The 23,266-nt window shown below is 39.0% G+C and overlaps 1 protein-coding gene across 14 annotated transcripts in view; it reads left to right on the forward strand.

The window, feature by feature from the left end:
• Positions 1 to 7,478: 7,478 nt before the first annotated feature.
• LOC134541313 (oocyte zinc finger protein XlCOF6-like) overlaps positions 7,479 to 23,266 on the forward strand; it is a 258,945-nt gene continuing 243,157 nt past the window's right edge. For 4 of the 14 annotated variants that reach the window (XM_063384712.1, XM_063384689.1, XM_063384690.1 and 1 more), the window contains exons 1-4: positions 7,612 to 7,685; positions 12,852 to 12,935; positions 14,948 to 15,028; positions 18,764 to 18,844. In XM_063384712.1, coding sequence (XP_063240782.1) covers positions 7,617 to 7,685; positions 12,852 to 12,935; positions 14,948 to 15,028; positions 18,764 to 18,844 — 315 coding nt within the window. In that variant the 5' untranslated portion in view covers positions 7,612 to 7,616. Of the gene's footprint in view, positions 7,501 to 7,611; positions 7,686 to 7,728; positions 10,685 to 12,851; positions 12,936 to 14,947; positions 15,029 to 18,763; positions 18,845 to 23,266 lie in introns of those variants that run through there. The other 10 variants (XM_063384701.1, XM_063384713.1, XM_063384699.1 and 7 more) reach the window with 9 other exon arrangements.

Genomic DNA, 23,266 nt, shown 5'->3' on the forward strand with positions numbered 1-23,266 from the left:
TTTTGTGGAACATTGAAAGATTACTATTATCTTACTATGTTAGGTGAGTCGAAAGACATTTGTAATTTTCTTTATGATATCAGAGAGGACATAATAAATCAGCTTACTGATGATGTAGCAACAAACGGTCCATTAAAATATAGCTTGTGGTTGGACTGTATATATGGAAAGCCATATCCATTCGAATACGAATTGAAGAAGTGTGCATTCAAGACATCGGCTGCAGTAATTTACAATTCTAACGATGTGAAGCAAACTGTTAAAAATGGTATCCAGAAACTATGTCAAGAAGAGGAGGACTATGTCTGTAAAGGTTCTGGTTGGACTCTTTCTAGTATAAACCGATTGGAGCTAAGAATTAGTCATTTCACGCCTGTGCGGACCTAAATGTTTATAAGATTGGTGGCTTTCGCAAGTGATCCTGTAAAAGAATATAAATTATGTAATAAATATTATGTTTGTAAAAGATCTTGTGTTTTATTTTCGAACCTGTCATTTTTGAGGCATTTTTACCTAAAAATTAAGATTATTTTTAGCTTCTTCCAGGATTGTACAAAGGACCTTAGTTGATCTAATTAATTAATCAATATATTGTTTGCAAATTTATTTAATAAATTTGGACCTTTTTCCTTAATTTCTAGGTCAATTATTACGAATTTCCAAGTTGACGAATTTAATGGATTATAGAATGACGGTAGTAGAGGATTTAAAGTCTCTATAAGAATTTTGAACATGGTTTATTGAAATTAATTTTTTGCATAAAATTAAACGTTATTACATCGATCGAGTATCGAAACAAGGACAGGAACTGACCGGATTAGTCAGTATATTGATTGTAAATTTATTTAATGAATTTTGGAATTTTTCCCGAATTTCTAGCTAAATAATTATATGATTCCAAGATGGCTGCCATAACGAAACATGCAACAGTAATAGGATCCAATATGGCAGACATAAAGTAAAGTGTAACGAAGACATCGTACTCAACCATGATGGCGGGCGTAACGAAACTTGCAACAATTATATAATTCAAGATGGCGACCATAACAATACATGCAGCATTGGTTTTAAGAACTATTTTATTTAATTTTTATTATTTAATTCGATTAATTAATTTTTTTAATGATTTTTAAAATTTTTCCTGAATTTCTAACATAAAAATTATTGATTTTCAAGATGGTGGTCATGACGTAATACTAGGTGAAGATATATATACTTTTACATAGATGGTGGGGGTCAGTCTGCCTGCAGCCACTGCGAGGAAAGGATCGGTCGCCATTTTTATTTTTTGCCCTCTTCGGGTTCGAACCGAGGACTCTGAGCTCCGTGTTGTAAAAGTTTGTTTTTTATATATTTTTAATTAAATTTTTATTAATTATTTTTTTTTGTAATTTTTAAATTTTTTTCATTAAAATCGGATAATAAATAAAGATTTTAAAGATGGCGACCGTAACGATAATTGCAATGGTGACGTCATAATTCAAAATGGCTGTCATGACTTCCTAATTTTCAAGGTTATTACTTCGGCGGCTTAAAGCCGCTTGCTGTTAGGAGTTTTAAGCCACTTTTTGGAATTTGGGTTCTTTCTATGGCAAAACGACTTTTGAGGATTTTCCAAATCCTAATTTTTGAAATGTGGAATTTTTTGAGAATTTTTAGCGGAATTTTTTTCCAAAAAAAATGGAAATTTTTACGATTTTTGAGGATTTTTGGGCCAATTTTGGTCAATTTGGACAAATTTTGACAAGATTTGAAAGACAAATTCAAGGTCAAGGTCAAAGGTCAAGGTAACAGTCATACAATATGGCCGCTGTGACGTCACAATCCAATATGGCGGACACAGGCACCGGCACTACACCCTGAACCCTGGCGCCGGACCGGCTAAGCTACACTACTTTTTGTATGGTTATGGTGTGCTATGCTACTGTGGTGCAATGCTGCATGACTATTACGGCGAATACCTGTGGTTATTTGGCTAGGCAATTGTTGAATTGTGCAACTTGCTCGGGAGGAACTTCATTCTAGAGCTCAGATAACATAATGGTTTGTGGGTTGTAGGTTTGGCTGTTTACCTAAGCAATCGAGCATTCTCCTGCCTTGATGGGCGACATGTAACTTACACTCTCGAACATCGATGTTTGTGTCTCCCTATATAAGCCTGGGAACCCAGGATGAGTTTGTATCTCAGGTACCATAGCACCAGTGCTGTGGTTTGACCAGACTAGCCACGAATAATGATGTTTACCTTGGCATGCCCAGTCATTAGCTCGTAACTATCTCTGGTCGTTAGCTGAACACCTTTGGTCATGAGCTCCAATTCCACCTAAGGCACGGGGGAGGGGGGCTTTGACATAGGTGTGGATCACTTAGTTGTCCATCGGGACGAACTGCATACAGGCTCTACAGGTGCAGCTGGGGTCAGTGGCAGAACAGGTGCTTGGCACTGTTCGTCGACGAGACAGTGCAGAGTTTAAATGTGATGTGTGTGGCACACCTGTCGCTCCTGAAAAGTGGCGGCTGTGCATTATTCGGTCCCGCAGGTGTTTCTGGGGTCGCTTGTTCCACCATGTGCCCTGATTCGCATCCATCCACTATTTAAACATGTGCTCCACTGTCAGACAGTATTAACATTGAGGTGGCTGCTCCTCCTCGGCTTCCCAGTAATCCTCTTGGTTCTCTTACTAGCATGATGAATGTGCAGTAAGTCTGCATCACTTCACTTTGTGCCCTACCCACGGGTTCACTGAAGGAGTTGGAGCCAAATGTAATGGTGCGACCACATGAGGGACTTCTGCCAGTATATCCTGCTCTAACTACCTCGCGATGGTGATGATCTCCTTTAGTCCTTTACACTATGGCGCCTCGTATTAATGGCCGAATTTCAGGCACTATCAGCTCAATGATTACCAGTATGGATTCGTACTCTTCCCTGCCTGTTACAGGTGCATATGCAGTCTGTCCTTCTTGTAAATGAACACTTCCATGCTTTCTCCATCAGCCTTGCTTGACAGAACATTTCGTGCTTTTCGGATGCAAGCACACACTGACACGAACCCTACTACCTCTATGAAAATTTACGTGATTTTAGAATTGTTCGAAATCTCAGGGTAGGTTCTGCCTTGTGGCTAGAGTTAGTGGTTCGACACAGTAGGGCCCACCGAGCTGTTTAGGCCACTTGGGACGCCTGAAAAGAACAAGAAAATACTGGCTGATGTCTGATTAATTTATCATGACACAGCCCTATACATAGTGCTGCCCGTCCTGGCCGTAACAGTTGTCCCGAATTGAATCGTCACACGCGCGACCACTCTCTCAGTGGCGGCTCACGATTTTATGCTCCGGTAAGGTCATACACTTGGACACGATGCGGTGATTACAAAGCAAACCCTAACATGACATACTATAATCCTGATTAAAAATTACACTTCAGAATTATAAATTACGTAGTACACTGGCTAACAACACGTAGGCCTGTAATTCCAGCGATGCTACCTGAATCTTAGGCCAGTCCCAGAAATTGCTGCGTTAGTAAGTTTGAATGTACATGTTGCCTACTGGCTTCCCCGTGCGGGTTGAAACTAGTTAGACGGTTGGCTAGGTTATCGCGTGAAGCACCGAAGTAACATCTCGTAGTTCACACACAGTGCTTACGTATCACAACGAACGCTCGTCTTGGAGCACTGAATAATTAAGTTAAATACCACTCGGTAAGTCGAGGCCGACCATGGGACTGGAATAACAAACGTTTGCGAAAAATTACAACTATTGAAACTACATATCAGTGAAAATAAGAATTGCTGGTCACGTGTTGCGCGGAGGCTGCCGACCTCTATGAGCTCCGGAAAGATACTGCCGCTATCACCGTGCGCGACCCCCCTCCCCTGCCGACCATCCCGCGGAAATGTGTGATTTTCGCGGGAAACTGAACCGGCCAGGTTCGGGAATAGGCGCACGGTAAAACATAATTTTTGGAAAAAATAAAGTGTTAAATAATGAAGATAATGTCTAATAATATCCTGTGGAAAAATACATAAACATTTGTTGTAGTTCGGCGGAGGGGTATGCCACACCCAGCCAGATCCTTCCGCCATCATAGCACTTGTTACCTGGCGTTCGCCCCGTTGCACTTTCTACACTCCGGTGCGCGCACGAGCACGTTTGGTGCACACACCTTCGTGAGACGTTGATGAGGCATAGCGGTCTATGCGACATAGAGGAGCATTGGCGGTCGGATCAACAAGAACCGTCGAAACGTACTTCCAGGCTTGTCAAGAACTCATCCTAGTTGGCATAGTACTCGCCTGTTTCCGCCCAAATGTCCATGCAACATCTCTCAAAGGTCCACTGATGTGCTCGGTGAACTGGTCCTCCGGCACGAAGTTTTGCATCAAGCAGTCACGACAAATTTTTGAAACTTCCTTGTATACCCGTAGGTACGTCTCGCAAATTCTGGTAGCGAATCAACCCACTTACATGAGGCATCATGGGCATGGCTGATCGTGATCTAGTTGTGTCACACTGATGTCCCTCGCCCTGTGGCCCTAAGTCCCTGTATCGAATTGGCCTGAAACTCGCCCTGATTTGCCTGCGTAGCTCCAGTCGGAGAGATGGTGGAATTCAGGCCAACGTGGCCGGGACCGGAAAACGTGGGACTGGGAGGGAAACTTGTAGAGGTTAGAGGTTAAGATGAGGGTTGAAAGGAGAAGAAGTTGCTGACTGTTTTCACGAGCTCGTTTATTCTGTAGAAGCCCTATCGTAGCCTGTCCGACACGTTGCAGGACGAACGTTCTCTCTCGCCGCGACTTGGATTCCTGTAAATACACTGGTAGCAACTTATATGCGACTTGATATGACTGCGGAGACAGTCCCGTGACGAAACGTGCTGGTTACGAGAGTTCAGGAATACAAAACACGCATCTCGAGTGGAGCGAATTACAAAATAATGAAGACGCGAACTTGTAGACGAGATTTATCAATGGAAAGCCTGTCACAGCCTGGACGACAACGTCGGGTGACGGACGTTTCATTCACGCTGCGACCCGGACTCCGTAACGTGCCACTTCTCGCGGAGCGGAGCGAAGCAGGTCTGCTCCGTGTGGCAGCCAGATAGCAACTGACACTCCGCCATACGCGCGCACCGCTACGCGTGGGCTGCAGAGGATGGGAAGGGGAAGCGGTCCGGCGTGGGAGAGACGCGACTAGCGCGGCGGGCCAGTTTTGCGGTTATACATGTTAACATAGGCACTGAAATTGAAAATATATATAAAAATATTTAAACACAAGTCATAAATGAATTACGAAACATTATAAATTACTTTTAAAAGACGTAAACACAAGTTAAGAACTATGACAACATTACAAAGTATTAACCAAAACGTAGACGATCTTGAGTATTTGTAACAGGGAACACACTGACACAATTATAATAAAAGAGTAGAAATTATTTACAAAACACATGGTTGTTTGAGAACGTTCCAGGGCGCACGCGGGTGTGTCCCTGATCGTTGACACTACACTGCACTGGTAATGCAAGAGAGGGCGCTGACGAGGCATTATGGCCTGAAGGAGCCGGAGAGACACTTGGGTCGATGTCAACACATTTTGCACAGCGATTGCACATGAAACTCCATTATAGAAATGTAGAAATTCATGTGTCTCAGTACATGCTTTGTGCTTGATCATCCTGCATTCGATACTCATTAACCTCCCTTGGTTGTCAACAGCAATGCGCTGCCTCGCAGATGACAACTGTCTCGCATTTTGTGCTGTTATCCCCTGACAGAGCTACAATTTCCAGCTGACTTCTTTAACATGCTCCCGGGTCTCTAACAATCCGCTCTCACTGTGTGGCATAAACCACATCGCTCAATTTTCTTCCATTTTGATTGCCACCTGTGCTGTGCTCTTAATTTCTGATTCTCGCGGCTGTCCGGCCTGAGTGGAGTGTCAGGGAGTCGCCCACAATATTCAGACAGGTAGGGAGGACCACCTCACCTCCTTCCTAGCTGTTGAAACTGTGTCCATACAGTTTTTCCCCCTGTGGTCGATATCGTGATCGTGAAATGACAAGGAGTGAGCTAGTTATTCTAAGTTTGGCCCAACTAGGCTCGCATCATGCCGATGTTGTATTCGTGTGAGCTAAGCTTCACCAGCGACGAAGGTGGATGAGGAATATGTTCCCACGGTGTGAAGCTGCATAATGATACTTATTAGGCGCACTGATATCTGATCTTGCATCGTTAATGTGTGTTTTCATGCCAGCATTGTGTGTCTGCGTGTCTGGACATGGTCTCCTATGTATTCTTTTGACATTAAAATTGAATAATATTTCCTCTTTGAAATTCGAAAGTCTGTTGACGTCCCTCGGCCTATGGTCCCTAATTCACTGTTGTGAATTGTCCTGAGACTCGCTCTGATTTGCCCACGTAGCTCCAGTCGGAGAGAGAGTGCAGTTCAGACCAACGTGGCCGGGACCGGAAGGTATGGCACCAGGAAGGATCTTTACGTAGGTTTAAGGAACGGTGGATAGTAGCAAGGAGAAGATGATGATGTTCGTTTTCACGAGCACCTTTATTCCGTGAAGAATCCTGATGCAGCCTGGCCGGCACGTCGCGGATCGAGCGCCCCCCCTGCCGCAACCCGGACTCCTGGAAATAAACTCTTGGTCGCAAAATGCGACCAGGTGTGACAGTGAATGCAGCCCCATAGCGAATCGTACCGGTTAAGAAAGTTCAGCAGTGCTATGTAGCACGTACGCGGCTCGTCACGTATGCGGAGATGGTTCTGTAACGTTTTGTACTGACTGAGAGAGTTTGGCTGTTCGGAGTAGCACATACGCGGCCCGTGACTTACGCGGAGATAGTTCTGTAACGATACATACTGACTGAGAAAAGTCCAACGGTACAACGTATTCTGGCACAGTGCAAACTCGATTGCAGAGGCAGTCCTGTGACACTTGTACTGACTGCGAGCTCAAAGCTGTGCTACGCGTGTCCCGACAGGAGCGGAGTGAGCGCGCGTCTGCTCTCCCCTAGTCTGGTTCGCCACTGCCCTTCTCCGCCCGTCTGCGTGCCGAGGCCCGCGGGCCACGGAGGAGGAGAGGGAAATCGGACAGCGTGGGAGAGGCCCATCTCGCGGTGCGCCATGCCATTACCAACATAGCACTTGAAAGAATCACAAATATTAAAATGACATGACAAGTAATTAATTAATAAAACGAAAATACAAATTAATTAATGATTTACGGATTAATGACAAGCGAAGTATTTGTACAACATTTACACACACTATTCAAAACATGAGAGTTCTGTTCCGTTGCAAATATATACAATCGTGGAGGCTCGTGATTACTTAAAAAATGTACATATAAAGTATAACTATCTACAACACCATGACGTCTACTGACGTGCTAGGGCGCACGCGGGTGCGTCCCTGCTCGTAACACTTCACTGACAACGCACTAGGGAAACACACCTCGCTTAGGCCCACATCGGTGGACAGGTACGGCCTCTTCAGCTAGGAGGGTATGACGACTGTCGTCACTGTATTTCGATAGTTCAGTTGCCACACTAGTTGAGCACCATTGATAGCTTTTTGAGATATTGTGGTTAAAGCAAATGTTTAATTTGTTCCTCTGTGGGAAAATGGGTTCCTGGCCATGTGTCAGGAATCAGATGCGATTGAATGTAAGTAATAACTCCAAAATTGTTCTTTTATTTAAGGATAGAAAACACTTGACATGGTGCTACCAGAGAACTCATCCCGTATAGTTACATTTTTTTTAACTGAAAATTTTATTTTTATGTGTTTGTGCTCTTTCTTGAATATTTCTTAGTGCTGCACTTATAATCCTTTTGCTATTTGCATAAAAATTCAGAATATTAAAAGAAATGTGTTTTGATAAAATAATATGTATTGCCTATCAGCCAGCTACTGGTTCGTTGCTAGGAATGTCATATCCCGGATACCCTAGGAATGTCACAACACGGATACCGTCCGTGTATTTGAATTTTTCATCGAAATTTTAATGAGTAATTTTATTTTATGCAGTGTTAAGGGTTTCATTTGCTTTCAACACATTCTCTATGGGAGAATGGTTTCCATATTAACTGTAACTTTTGATAGTGTTGTTAGCCGTTTGTTGTTTAAACTAAAGTTCATTGTTAAAAACATTTTAAAAATATGGAAAAGGTATAATTTTTTTTTTACCAATAAAGTTTTCTGTAAAACCCAATTTAATATACCAATTACGTTTACTTGTAATTTACCATATCTATTAAATGAGTTTTGGTCGGTTAGTTTAGCTTTTAACAATACTGTATAATCGTGAGAAAGGTCTCTAGATTATCTTAATTAAAAAAAAACATTGTGTGGACGATTAGTTCGGGTAGGTTAGGTTAACTACATTATAATTATGTTTAAATTGTTTGGTTTGTAGGTTAGTTACCATTAGGTTAGATATACTGATACAGTAGAACCCTGTTATAATATTCCTGCAGATAATGTTTTCCTGCTTATAATGTCATATTTTTAAAGTCCCAATATTTCCCCCATAAGGACAATGTATTTATTTCCTGCATATGACGTTCATAAATAGTGTAATTTCCTGCTTATAATGTTTGCTTTCTAACATTCAATAAATGGGGAAAAAATGTTTTGAAACCAAATTATTCCAACACTTATAAAAAGTTTCCTTTATGGGTAAATATTTACAATCGCGGTAGATGCCAAAAAAAATGCTAAAAATCTGAAAATACTTCTATTCTGTGCCCTTTCACTTCCTCTTTTCAAAACAACCGGCGGAGGTAAGAAATTCCAAATACTTTAGGAGATATCGAATTTTTTAATTTCATTATATGTAGAGTCGCGGTAGATGCCAAAAAAAAATGCTAAAAATCTGAAAATACTTTTATTCTGTGCTCTTTCACTTCCTCTTTTGAAATCAACCGGCGGAGGTAAGAAATTCCAAATACTTTAGGAGATATCGAATTTTTTAATTTTCATCACAATACCTGCGTAGTATGCGGCGATGCCCATTGTTTCTTGTCATAGATAAGGTTTCTTGTTTACGAGTATCATGTTTCTTATTGGACAATTTTGTCACGTGACTGTTCCGTGATTGGCCAGTATTGAAATGAACCAATACGTGATTATTTATTCATTTATTGTTCAATACGATGTTTAATTAATCGGTCAACTTCTGACGTGAATGACTACATCATTTCCTTATAGTGACAAAGGAAATGTACCCGCCTCCAACTTAGGTGAGTTTTTAACGTTTCTAATTTTAAAGTATTTTTTTTTTTTTTTGGATATTGTTGCGCAAGTAATAAGTAAAAAAAAAAAGTACGTGAGTTGTTGATGTTCATCATTTGTCCGGGTTTTGTTAGGTCAGGTCAGTTACATTATAAATAATTTAAAACTAAAGAACCATTAAATTAAATTCACATTATTTTTAATGTTCGCTTAGTTTGAAAGTATTTATAATGTAACTGACCTGACCTAATCGACCATTTTATTTATTACGCATTCACTAACACACATCAAAATAAAAAATGGCGACGTTCGAAGGGTTAAACGGGCGTTGTATTGCTAAATTAAAAAATTCGATATCTCCTAAAGTATTTGGAATTTCTTATCTCCGCCGGTTGATTTGAAAATAAGAAGTGAAAGAGCATAGAATAAAAGTATTTTCGGATTTTTAGCATTTTTTTTGGCATCTACCGCGATTGTAAATATTTACCCCTTTATGTATGTTTATGTTTACAATCACTGCCATGCAATACATGAAGTTTGTTAAAATACAATTTTATGCAATATACTGAAGGTACACAATGTTCATAGTTACGTGTCAGTTGGCACCCTTAGTCAACACTTCTCTTCCTTGCCATTCCAGTGGGTATTCAGATGCACGTACATAGTCCTACGATATTTAAGTTTCCAACCATTGAGCGAGGGCATAACTAAAAGTGGTTTCTATTGCTTACAAATAATTATTTTTTTTATTCATACGTAGAAATCCCAAAATTAAACATTTTCAGGTGGCGAAAGAGTAGACTTTCTCATTCTTCTTATCGTGAGACAATTTTACAAAAAATGTGGCAGTGTATCTTTAAAGACAAACAAAATTTACCAGGGAACAAGACGAAGTTGAAAATTGTTGGCTTGTTTCAGAAAATTCATGTATCAAGTATACTATCTTTGGTTTTAACATTAAAGTTGTTTACATATTTTGGTGAGTCCATTGGTACAAAGCTCAAACATTGTTAAGTGCTAAATTGAGATTTCCTGCTTATAATGTTTTCCTGTTTATAATGTTTTTTTCTTGTGCTCCCTTGAAAAACATAACAGGGTTCTACTGTAATACTTTGAAATTGTTTGAACGTATAGTCGGGAATTATAGTGCAGCTAACCTATGAAACCGTTCACACATACAGTTTATTTTTTTATTCATCTAACTGAACTTAAGCACAAATTATTAAGATTTTTTTTATGGTACAAAATCTGTCAGCCAAGGTGTATACACTTTTTGTACTATTGAAATCTACATGTACTTGCTACTTTTAAAAATCCGTACTCTTAGATTTAAGGTTTTGCTACCATTTGACTGGCCTGGCTTAAGCATCCGACCTTTCCAACTGCACTAATTGGAAGTTGTTTGTGGTTTACTCAACAGACTGTGCAGGTGAACTATAGAATGCCACTTATAGCCCCACCCATAATTTTTTCTCTGTACCGCAAAGTATACTATGGTCCCACCCGGTCTAGTCTATTTTGGTTACAAATATTTTGCTAGGTACTCATAATTTTCCATTTTTTCTGCAACTGTAATTTTTCATACTTATGAAGTTTTGTAGAATCTAATGCATGATATTATATTTTAATACACCACTTTAAGTTTTAATATCTAAAGACATAATTTCTTTGATAATGAATTATCAGTATGAATTGCAAAGTAGACCCAATTTGGGGATTACACGTTGGGTTGTGTGTGACCCATCTGAATGAATAAAATAAGTGATTAATAGTTTGGATGTACATCTCATTGTTAAACTAGTGGAAATGTGTGCAATTTCTGTATTAAAACTGAGTTGTACTGTACTTGTTAAAGTAGGTACTTTTTGTACAAACAAGGAGTGTACATTTCCTAGCATAGTAGTTTTGGAATCATTACATTACCTGCTTTTGTTACTTTAGGCGTGAACTTAATTTGTTTTTTGATTTCCTCTTTTAAGTAAAAGTCAACAAACAAAATTTCTTGGAATATTATTATGACATAACTGTCTGAATAATGGTTTAGGACTTGAAAGATTGAGTTAAAAATAAACGACCACTACACTCCAACCTGAGACCGGTCCAAAATAAATTTTCTTGCAGCACCCAGGAAATAAGTACTCTTTTACGGGTATTATTGTAACTGAAACGTCTTTTTTAATAACAGTAGAGAGAACAGTAGTAAATTAACATGGCACGGAATAGAATAGAAATTATTTTTATGTGTATTTATTTCAAAAATATGGCTGCATATGTTATGTTCAATATTTTATTTGAACATACATATATTTAAATAAGTGCTTGTATGTTTTTATTTAAGGTTACATATGTAATTTGTATTAGCAAAAATATTTAATGAAAATGGTTGGTGCTGAAATATTTTTTGCTCCTAATTTAGTGTGCCATGTGCTAAGATTGTTAGCATACCTACTTGTTGTGAAGGATGTAAGCTCCTGAAAAGCACAAACTAGCTGTTAAACTAGCAGTTTACCACTCAAAATGTATAAATTATTTCATATGAAATAAAGTAGGAAAATCTCTCTGGCCAAATGCACAGCAGAAAGTATGTTATCACCCACCACCTCTGGCTAGCTCAAATTTTATGATGAGTGAAACATACAGGTTGCAGGTCACGAAGAAAGAAGAAATTCATATACAATGTTTGATGTATTACCTGGTTTTAATTATTCATTTAAAAATCACAATATATTTGACACCACAGAGCATACAACAAAATTTTAACCGGTACTTTCATAAAGAAAAAAAAGAAACATTGTTTCTTAATGTGACTACATTATATTGCCCAGATCAGTTCCGGGCAGCGACGGCTGGACAAAACTCTGTGTCGCCTCGCTGTGAGCTTTGCCTACGACTACGGTCAAAAATTTCTAATTTAATAAAATGTCCGAAGAGAAAAAAAGAGTTGTTAGGCGTCGCTCGGACCGTAGCTGTTAAGTTGTAATTCAATGTTACATTGTGAAATGATGCGAGCCATCGCCTGACCACGACCTCTCGGCACGGTGCTCAGACAATGACTAACTTTACAGCCTTCCTTTCCTTCGTGCGGGCAGTGTTCCAGGCTCACTGACGTAATTTTCAGCCAATCACGGCGGATGGTAACAGAGGCACCCACGAAATGCTTACCTCTGTTTCCATGATGCAGCGATTTTGTATCTTTCTCGCACTCCCCTGACCGTGACTCACACGCCTAGCGTGTGAAACAAAGCTTGGGCCGTGGAAAAATGAAGGAGAATCACGTCAGTATGCCTTCCCACACAAAGACGCCAGCCAAAAAAAAAAAATACTTTAAATATAAATTTATGAATTTTTAAAAAATAAAGATATAAACTCAGAAATCATGTTCACAAAAACTTGAAAAAGGAAAAACTTTACATCATTTGAAAACCTAACCTGAAATTTGACAAAAAAATTTATAACATTGATTATTACTGGATTGCATGAGGAAGGCTGTAATAGGGTTGTTACAAGTAATGTGTTCTTTTCCTGGCCTTGTGACATGTAAATGTCATTCTTCTGAGGCCACTACTGCTATTTGTGATGCCTTTTATTTCTTCCAGGCAGCAAATGAAGACTTGATGGTGAAGCAGGAGCCCAGTGAGATAGTTTTCCCTCTAATCAAGGAGGAGTCAGCGAATAAACTGGTGAGTAGACTTGGGTGAACAGGACTGTGAACTACAGATAGTTTTAAACCCGGTCCACTCTCTTGAAGTGTTGGAGTGTCTGTGCCGTACACCTGGTGATGTGTCGTTCCCGGTCCTCAGTCCTCGGTCGTGTTTATGTTCTCAGCAGTTCAACAAGAACCAAGAACCGAGAATTAATTTGGGAACCATGAAAATTGTTACAGCAAATCTTTTCCCAGTTAAAATTCAGTATGGCAACTTGTGTTAGAATTTACATGGAAAAGTGAAACCAACTAATATATATATATATATATATATATATATATATATATATATATATATATATATATATATATATATATATATATATATATATATATAAATATATATAAAGCATTGGTAAAGCATGATGTGTATCTGATGCAAGCACAGGCAACGCACACTTTCTAGCTTTATGATTTGCTGCTAGTTGAAACACTGTCTGCACCTGTTTGAGACGGGGCAGTAATGGTTAGTAAATCTTCCTTCACCCTCGTCCAAGTGAAGAGATAGTGCGAGCAGGAACCCGAAAAATATCAAAAAATAGAGATATATTAGGACAGACACGATACTGTACAGCATTGGTTCCCAATTTTCTTTTCGGCCAGGGACACTATGATTGATTTTTTTTTTGGCGGAACCCCAACTCCTTCAGAGGAAGTTATTTGACAATGATTGTGTTTACTTTATATGACATTCATTATTGCTCACGGAACCCCTGTGACTCCGCCACGGAACACTTTTTGGGAACCGCTGCTGTACAGCATATTACAAACTACACTGCATTTCCACTACTATTTGTTTTATTCTTTATGTAGGCTCTAAGTAACAAATTCTGCTGTTACATGCAGTATATACATTGCATCAATCTATTTTATAATGAAAATGGTATTTTAACCTTGTTGTTAATCTAGGAATTAAATGTTTGTATGTCATAATGGTGAAGTGGGGTGCTGATTAGTCATATTCGGCAGCAAACATGTTTATCAGTACATACTGTATATTTGGTGTGCCTGGAAATGTACTGCTATGTTACAAGTCGTGCTGTTAATGGCATAACTATGACTTCTTCACCTGAAAGCTACACTTCACCTGCTTGAGGAGGGTGTGTGAAAGGGGCTAATGTTGGGGGTGAGAAGGGGGGGGGGGGGGCAGGAATGAAGACTTTGAATACTGCCTTTTGCAGTGTAGCATTAGTAATGCCTTAAAACTTGCAGGGTCAGGGTTCAAGGAAACCATGATATACTTATAATGATTAGGCATAAAACGTAATACAAATTTAAATTGAAAAACATGATGAAAACTCCGTATCGTGTATGATGATGCAGTTAGTTGGCTGTGGTTGTTACGCTGGTGATGAGAGAAGTAATGGGCCACCGTGTGGTTGGCTGATGGACCAGGCTGAGACACTTGCTCCAGGGCGTGATGTCGCAGTGTGGGAACGAGACTTGAACTACCCCTTCGCAGTGCATCCACACAGACCTGGTCTGCTCTCTGCGTTAAGGTGTGCTTAGATGTTGAAATAAATAAATACAGGATGATCGGCTTTCCACCACCTCTCTCCTTGTAGCTACTCACCATGTGGTTACACACAGACATGTGGTTATGATTACAGATTAATTACTGCGTCCATGGCCTTAATATTGTTGGTATTCCTTTATAAATAATACAACAAATAAAAAGTTTCATACAAATCCCTTTCAGTTACATTCCTTACCACCCAGTTGGTTGGACAAGTCTGTAAGCATTGAGGATTATAAATGTCTGAAAGGTGGTATTATAACAATTTATTAAGCAGTCTACCTCCCAATGTCAGATCTTAGGATAATGTATATATTTTAAATAAAATTTCTGAATTGTGCATCCGTGCTGCTAGAGTGAAGTCCTCAGGGTGTGGGGTGTGGTTTGTGGTTTCCCCAGGCGATGATCTCAGAGGACTGGGCGGAACACTGCGCTGGACCATTCACGTGCCGAGTGATGTCTTGTTGTTTCAGCCGGCAAATGGAGACGTCTGTATGAAGCAGGAGCCGAGCGAGCTGGGTTTCCCGCCAATCAAGGAGGAGTTGGATGAACCAGTGAGTAGACTGCTTTGTGCAGATGTGACTATGAACCACACATGGTCTCAAGCGTTTTATACTCTTAAGAAGTATTATTATGAACCTTGTATTTTATAAAAACCTTATATTTAAATTGTTATATTATTGTCATGCTGTGGCTAGTGATGTAGCGATGAGGCTGGCCAGACAGCTGTCACACCAGCCTGAAGAGAGGGGCGTGATGCAGGTAGCTCCTGCTGTCTCGTACCGGCACCAGTAATCTGAGTAGTGCGGCACCTCTCTTTACTTGCTACCCTCACCCCCGCCCCTTGCAAAAGTTATGACGATTCCAGTGTTCCTTCTGTGGCGTATTTAGGATTATTCTTGGACATTCGAGTGTTAAGAGTGTTCTGATGACACGACACTTTGAGGGGCTACGAGACCCTAGCAGGGAGGGGCTGAGAGGTGTGTGAACAATGGGGCCAGCCTGCGAGGCAGGGAAGTGAAGAGGGTAAGTAACCCCTGGGCGAGGGATGGTGGACGGCTAGCGACGATCAGTGCACCTGGGTGTTGTATGAGGCGCTGTGTTGAGACAGAGGTGCGCTGTGAGATACGAGCAGTGGAGAGAGCCACTGTCGAGCCAAGCTGCGAGGGGCTTAGTTTATTTGTGAACAGACATTTAAATTGTTGTAATTTAATATAGTGTAAATATTAGTCAGAACTTGATAGGGCTATCCTTCATGTACCTGTTTTTCATACTTGTTACATTTGTAGTCAGAAGTGTAATATGCCTAATTAATTTATTTTGATTTATTTTTTCTTTTATTGCATTAAAATAAATTTAAAAAATAAAAACATTTTTAGCTTTCTGAGAGTAAAATACTGTTTAGAGCTGTAGTTAGTTTTGTGTGTAATAAAGTGAATGTTAGAAACCATCGTTTGCTTTTATTAAAAATTTCTTAGGTTAAAATTTAGTGTAGTGACTAATGGACTGATACTGCATGTGGACAGGTAAGGTGGCTGCCGACGTACTTAAAAATGTAACTGCTTTCTGAGCCAATATAAAAATAAAATTGAGATTTGTCTGAAGGAGTTGAATAATAAAATGTAAAATGGAGAATGGCCAAGATGAAATGAAGAATGAACTAAGGAACAGCTAAGAAGAGGTGAAGAATGTTATGAAGACAGAGATCCAGGACATGAAATAAACTGTGAAGTGATGAAGAAATGCCAGGAAGAAGTGAGAAATGCTCAAGAAGTTATGCAAAATGAGCTTGTTCCGGCACAAGAAGATATGTGGATTGAACTAGTGGCTCAAGGTGGCCACAGACTGGGAAAAAGTCGCAGAATGTAAAACAATTTAGGGAATACCTAGAAAATTCAGGGTTATTTTATGATTCAGGAATTTTTTTTAGATGAGTTTTTTTTTCTACATAGCAATGGTTTCTTCTTTGGAAATTCCTTATAACGACGTCAGTTAGCTATAGCATTGTCAAAATTGTGTTTTTATATTACATTATTTACGTAAATAATTTGAGCACATTTTTTTTATCAAAATGTGTGTTTAAAACGCACGGTGCGTGTCTCATTCAAAACTTGACAACGCTCCACAGCACGAGTTCCGTCAATCTCCAAGGTTGGCAAACCTGCTGTTGCTTTATGGACAACGGATATCCTGCATGTTATGTGAAAGTGCATGTTTTATGTGCGAAGCAATGAAATGATTTACCGAATGTTATCTACGGTAACTTAAATATCCTAAATAATTAAATTTATTGATGAATAATATATTTTGTATATAAGGTAGCATTTATTTAGGTGTTTGTGGCCGAAATGTTGATGGTGCTTCATTGCAGTAAACAAAACTGCTTTGATCGATTCACCATTTTTCCTTTGCTTCAAGGTATACATATCATTCACAGTATCACAGTTCATCCATAGATGAAGTATTTCCTGCCAGATACCTGGTGAGACATGTATTTACAATGTACACTAAGAATTTTAATGGAATTATTGAAACAGTTATGCCAAAACTTTGTAATGACAATGATACAAGGTAGGAGAAATCAGTAATTGCAGGCAGGAATGAGAGGCCCGTACATCCTCCCCTGAAGCAGAGTTGTGTGGAGTGAAGGCTAGTGTAAAAGCCAGAACACCTCCAAGATGGCCGGTTTTGTTTAAGCCCCGAGCAAGGGCCCTCTCCACTGCCTTCGTCGAACAGCAAAATCTCCTCCTTCTTGAACTCTGGCATGTTCTATTCTTTTCTTGCGACTGTGAATATACAGCAGCCAAAAGATGGCATTGAGATGCAGGCACTAGGGCGAGATAGGTCTGTTTCAGACATGACAAAGAGAGACTAACTGTTTTGTAATTGTTAACCACAATTCAAATATAAACCACACCATATCAAATAATCAACATAATACACAAACAATCACAAGTGATGACGAGAGATGGACTGGGCATCATTACCTAGTTAGCATTTATTACTAAACTATAGTAAACTCTCGATTATTATATGTATTAATTTGGAATACTGTTGTGTTGATAATTGAAATCCTGAAACGAATAAAATACCTGGAAAATTCGTTTTCATTATAAGAGCTGCACTGAAATTTGGGCCACACCATATAATTGTCTTCAGTAGAATTCTGGGATCAAGTGAAGTGTTTGTGTACTGAGTCTCAGCTTTTTGGCATAAACAATACAGCACTGAGTTGCCATGTGGTTGTCCTCCGTCTGGTGGAGAGACGGCAGTCAACTACTCCTCTCTCTCTCTTCCTCTCTTTCTCCTTTTCTCTCATTCTCTTTCTTTTTCTTTCTCTTTCCCCCTTCTTTCTCGTTCCACCAATCACTTTCAAGTTCCTTGTCCTTTCATAAAACTAGCATGCAGAGAAACTTGTGCCACGCTGGAGTAGTATGTGAGTAACGCTTCCAAAACGCCAATTCTCCAAGGCATGCTTTTCACAGACCTCACAAAGCAAAGCTTCCATAAATCAAAGATGGATGCAACAATACGTGCACATCTTGTAGTGCAGTGACTGCAGTGTTATTCATGAAATGTTGCGGTGATAATCTTGGGAAATAAATAATACGAGACAGCGATATTGTTGATGTCGTGAAAACATGTCGTGATAGACGCATGAAGATTCCATTCACCTACTTTGCTAGTTCACTCTGCTTTACAACTGCTGAAAAGAACAAAGTTAACTCAACACTGCTCAAATTAAGATATTGCAAACCATGCACACATAATTTCTGGCTAGGTTCCCCCCCGTCCCCCTTCTCTAAGTGTCCCTTCCTCCAGCGGAATGCAGCCAGACTTCACTTGGGGCACCTGCCGGGCATATGGGCGCGCGGAAATAACGGTGGGTGAAACAAACAAGTCGCAGACTGGAGACGTGTAGCAGCAGTCGGGGCTTCCCCCTCAGGTTTAGAGTGTGACAAGTGTGACAGCAGAGAGGGTGGGGGATACGAAGGGTCAGACCAAACAGGTTCCTAACATGGTAACAGGTTGGTTAAATATATAGACCAGCCACGCAAAGAAGATTGCCCGAGTGATCACATCTAGCTTCAGAATTCAACAAAATAATAATAAAACAAAATTTAAGCATGCATAACTAAATCCGGACAATCAATACCCTGCTAGTTGAGAGTTTACTTTATAACTTCTCAAAGTTGTGTCGCATGAGCTGTAATGAATTATAATTAGGTGATTGTACCTTCTAAAACACTGTGACGGGTCACTGTCACACTGTCACATTGTTGTTTCAGCCGGCAGATGGAGACGTCTGTGTGAAGCAGGAGCCGAGCGAGCTGGGTTTCCCGCCAATCAAGGAGGAGTTGGATGAACCAGTGAGTAGACTGCTTTGTGCAGATGTGACTATGAACCACACATGCTATACCCTTAAGAAGTATTATTATGAACCTTGTATTTTATACAAACCTTATACACTAGAGTCCCGTTATAGCGAGGTGTTACGGTTCCGGGTTTGATCCTCGCTATAACCGTGTCCTCGCTATAACCGAATTGGACAGATTTTGGCCGCCAAAAAAATAAATTAACCGAAAATAGCATAAAAATTGTGTTTAAACCTGTATAATTGGAAAATAATAGGTTATATTAACGAAATCTTAATTTCTGTAACATGGTTGCTACGGGACTAGAAAACCGGGAAAACCGGGAAATGTCAGGGAAATTAAAATGGTCAGGGAATTCCGGGAAATGTCAGGGAAAATTCTACGAATTCTGTAAATTTTAAAGTTTCTCATAATTCAAACAAAGCTTTGTTTTGATGCGCTCGTACTGCTGTCGAACGACTCCGCTAAAAGGCTGCTGCTTAAGGCACACGGCAACTGCAACTTTTTTTTTTTACTTGGTCTACGATTGTCCGTTGCAATAGGCTGTTACAACCACCCACCATAACTTCTGGCCAATCCAGGCACTCGTTTGTTCACTAGCGAACCCGGCCTTCATTTGTGAGTGTTTTGATCCTTTTTAATTTGCCCTTGAGAGTTGTTTTGTTCCGTTCCATGCAGTGAACTACAGAACGGGCATGGCGTCGTTTATCTTTTGAAGGCTATTTTCACGTGGAATAAGATTAGTACAAAGCTTATTACGTGAATTTAAAGGCGTTGTTTCAGGTGGTTAGTTTTTGATGTGATCATAAGAAAATAAAGTGCATTTTGATAAAGAAGCAATACCAATTCTCATTTTGAAAACTACCAAGCTGATACAAAAACACGTGGATTTTGTGTGCGGTTATGTTTTTGCATTTTTTCTAACTATTTTTTTAATTACTTTTTTTTTCAACCGTTATAATCCGTGAGTTCTTTTGCGTGACACTTACATTGTGTATAAAAAAATATGCATAACTGAACATGTTTTTCCCCAGAATCGTTAGTTAACATTGTAAGAATGTAAGAGTATTGCATGTTGTAATGCTGATATTGCAATTCTCTAAGTAGGCCCGTTATATTGCTAGGTGTGAATTTGTAATAGTTTTTGTTTTTGTATTTGTGTAGTAATATTTTTTTAAGAATTCATAAACAATAATTTTTTAACCTAACCTGAAAATATTAATAGGTACTTTTTTTTTAGCTTAGAGATGTCGAATAAAACTACTTTTAAGGAGAATTGCAGACTTGCCAACCTTTACGATTTTTTCGTAAAATGTACGAAAATCACGTCCGTTTTACGATTGTACGAGGATGTCTGCATTTTTTACGAATTTTAAGTACGAGACGTTTATTAAAACATATATTTTCCGTTTGCCTTAAATGGTTTATTGTATGGTTTGTGAAAGCTGTTGCCATGTGTTGTTGCTGTGGAAACGAGTGCGGTAATTGAGTTATATTATTGGTCGAAGGCCAGCGAACCACGTAATTTGTTGTTCGATTGTATATCTTTCCTTATTGGCCGCCTGAGTTACATTGATGCGCTTACAACCAATCACGAACCAGTTTAAATAGCATTTTTAGTTTGGCAAGATGGTGTCGTGCATAAGCGTATGTTGTGATTCTTCAGTTAAAGTTGAGCCAATTTTGATTTTGTTTATTACAGGTTAGGAAACGAATTTATTGCATGTTTTTAATAAAAAACGTGTTATGTGCAGAATTAACGGAAGTGGAATCAAGTGAGGAAGAAAATGCCCCCGAAACGTGATACACATTCGTGATACGTACACGCGGGATTTTCCGTGTATTCTTAAATCAAGCAAGGGAACACAGTTCACATTTTTTTCAGTGTGTAGATGCGACATCAACATTGGGCACGGCGGAAAATATGACATCAATCTCCACGTGAACTGTTCATAACATCTCGCAAATGTTAAAAGTGTCGCAGTCAATTCAAAGGTTAGTGATTAGTTCGCTAAAAATAATAGCACAGACAATGCTGTAATGCGTGCAAATGTATTTTTACAAACTTTTTGGTTGAACATAATATTCCTTCAAATGATTCGGATCACGCCGGCCCGTTATTCAGAAAAATGTTTTCAAATTCTGAAGTAGCAAAAAAATTTGGTTGCGCAAGAACAAAGTCGACGGCTATCGTGAAAGAAATGGCAACAGATGCAACTATAAAATTGTTTGTAATTTACAAACTGTGGCATTTACAGTCGCGACCACTAGTAGTAACATTTTGTGATGCAAGTTTGAAAATGATAGTGTCAAGGTTGCTTTCATTACCAGTACTCCAGGGAGATTCTACTGGAAGTTAACTGATATCAGTGTATATTGTAACAAAGGTACACTCTGTTGATTTGTAGGGTACCACAAGGAACAGAGTTTTTTCTTTGATGTGATACTAAGCAAAAATGTTTCCATAATGGTAAATAATGAGAATGATTGTTGGTCTGCAATGTTAATGTATGTTAAAACGATTACATAATTTCGATTACTAAAGAAAATATGATCATGAAAGTTTATTAATTTTTCAATTGCCGCGAGCAGTTTACGCGTGTTATATTATTTTTTATGTATTTTACTAATTGAGGGTTTCAAAAGTTGGCAAGTCTGGAATTGGCTCAAGGAGTCACAGTTTCAGCATATCAAACCCTCCGCTAAAAACATAAATTCTGCGTACTGCACTTTGTGCTACAAAAGTATTCAACTCAGCAATATGGGCCGAAGAGCTCTCACCAGCCATGTCGAAGGAAAAAAAACACATTCGCAATTCTGCCATCAAAATAACACAATAAAAAAACCTTATTTTACCTCATGTTGAAATTGTTATATTACATTTAATCATATGCACGTTAATATTTATGATATGTACTTCATAAGAAAGTCAGGGAATCTTTCTCTTAAATTTCTGGAAAACAGGGAAATGTCAGGGAATTCTAAGATTCTATTTCTGTAGCAACCATGTGTAAGCAGATGTGTGAATTCTCTTTAAAACGATACCCCACAAGTGCGGATGCGATCAGCGATTGCGTCAAAATAACTAGAATACCCTACCACACCACGTAAGTATAGCATCTCAGCCCGCGGCCGACACAGCATTTTCCTGCTATCTATTGTCGACGCGGGCTGTCTGCTGGCGGCCATGTTGGTTCAGGATGTTGCTAACAGGCGGCACTAGTGTAGCGCGACGAGTTAATTCCTTACCAAAAAGCAGGAGTGCGGCAACGCTCGTACGCCTCAAACGAAATAGTCGCTGGAAAATTATACTTTTTTCATTTAAAGAAACCTGTAAACCTTTTTTGACGTGACAACGTCTAATAAATCGATGAACGCCGGCTGCACGCACGAAAAAGTGTCCCACTACGGATGTCCCACTACGGATGTGTCCTATTTGCTCATTGTACGCATGCGTGGCATCTCTCTTCCACATGATTGGAACGACCATCGATTTGACTTTTCAATCATATTTTCGTCGTTTGAATTATTAATATTATGTAATTTAACGATTGTCCACCGATTTTCAGCACAATCGGTACAGTTATTTAAAAGTAATGTTGAATATTCAAATACGTTTTGAACCAACAATGGTGTTTTACAGTTACACATAATAATTCAAATTACAACCGGGATCTTTTGCACAATGTTTTAAAAAATATTGTAACACATTATAAATAAGTTTGGTGTATTTGGGATGCGTATTTGTTATAAAATAGATTTATAAAAACGAAATAACATGATTCCCCTACCGTGAACAAAATTTTTATAAATGTACATATAACATCTGAAATTATTTATTATCGAATATGGCCTCGTGGCTGAGCGATCAGCGGCGCTATCTTCTAATTGTAAGGTTGTCGGTTTGAATCCCGGCAGGTGTGAAATTTTTTTTTGTACTTGTAAAAATAAATACGGCGCACGTAACATTTCAAAAGTAATAAATATATATTTGAATAATGAATGCAAATAAAAGTAAATTTATTAATTAAATTTTACATTTCATTTCACTCCTTTGTATCCATACAAAATAGTGATAATTCAATAAAAATGATTCAATTTTATTCATAAAAGTATGCAGAGGTAGATGTTATCATACAAAAGATAGAAAAATTAAAAAAAAAAATTCTTCCTCAAAGAATATAATATTTTTAATGCCTAAATGGTTTGGTTGCAAAAACCTATTACGGCTCAGTCTCAGGCCGAATATATTTCCTTTTCTTCTGGATTAATCATTTCATCAATGTTTTGTTATGACCTCACATTAAACTATCGTCCCTAAACCGACTTTACAGACAACCAATTTTTTTAAAAAATAAATTTTGGATTAAACTCAAACCATATCCACCCCCTTCCCGGACAGATACCCCAACAACT

Source organism: Bacillus rossius, chromosome 18 (assembly GCF_032445375.1).
Source record: "Bacillus rossius redtenbacheri isolate Brsri chromosome 18, Brsri_v3, whole genome shotgun sequence".
NCBI classification, from domain to species: Eukaryota; Metazoa; Arthropoda; class Insecta; order Phasmatodea; family Bacillidae; genus Bacillus; species Bacillus rossius.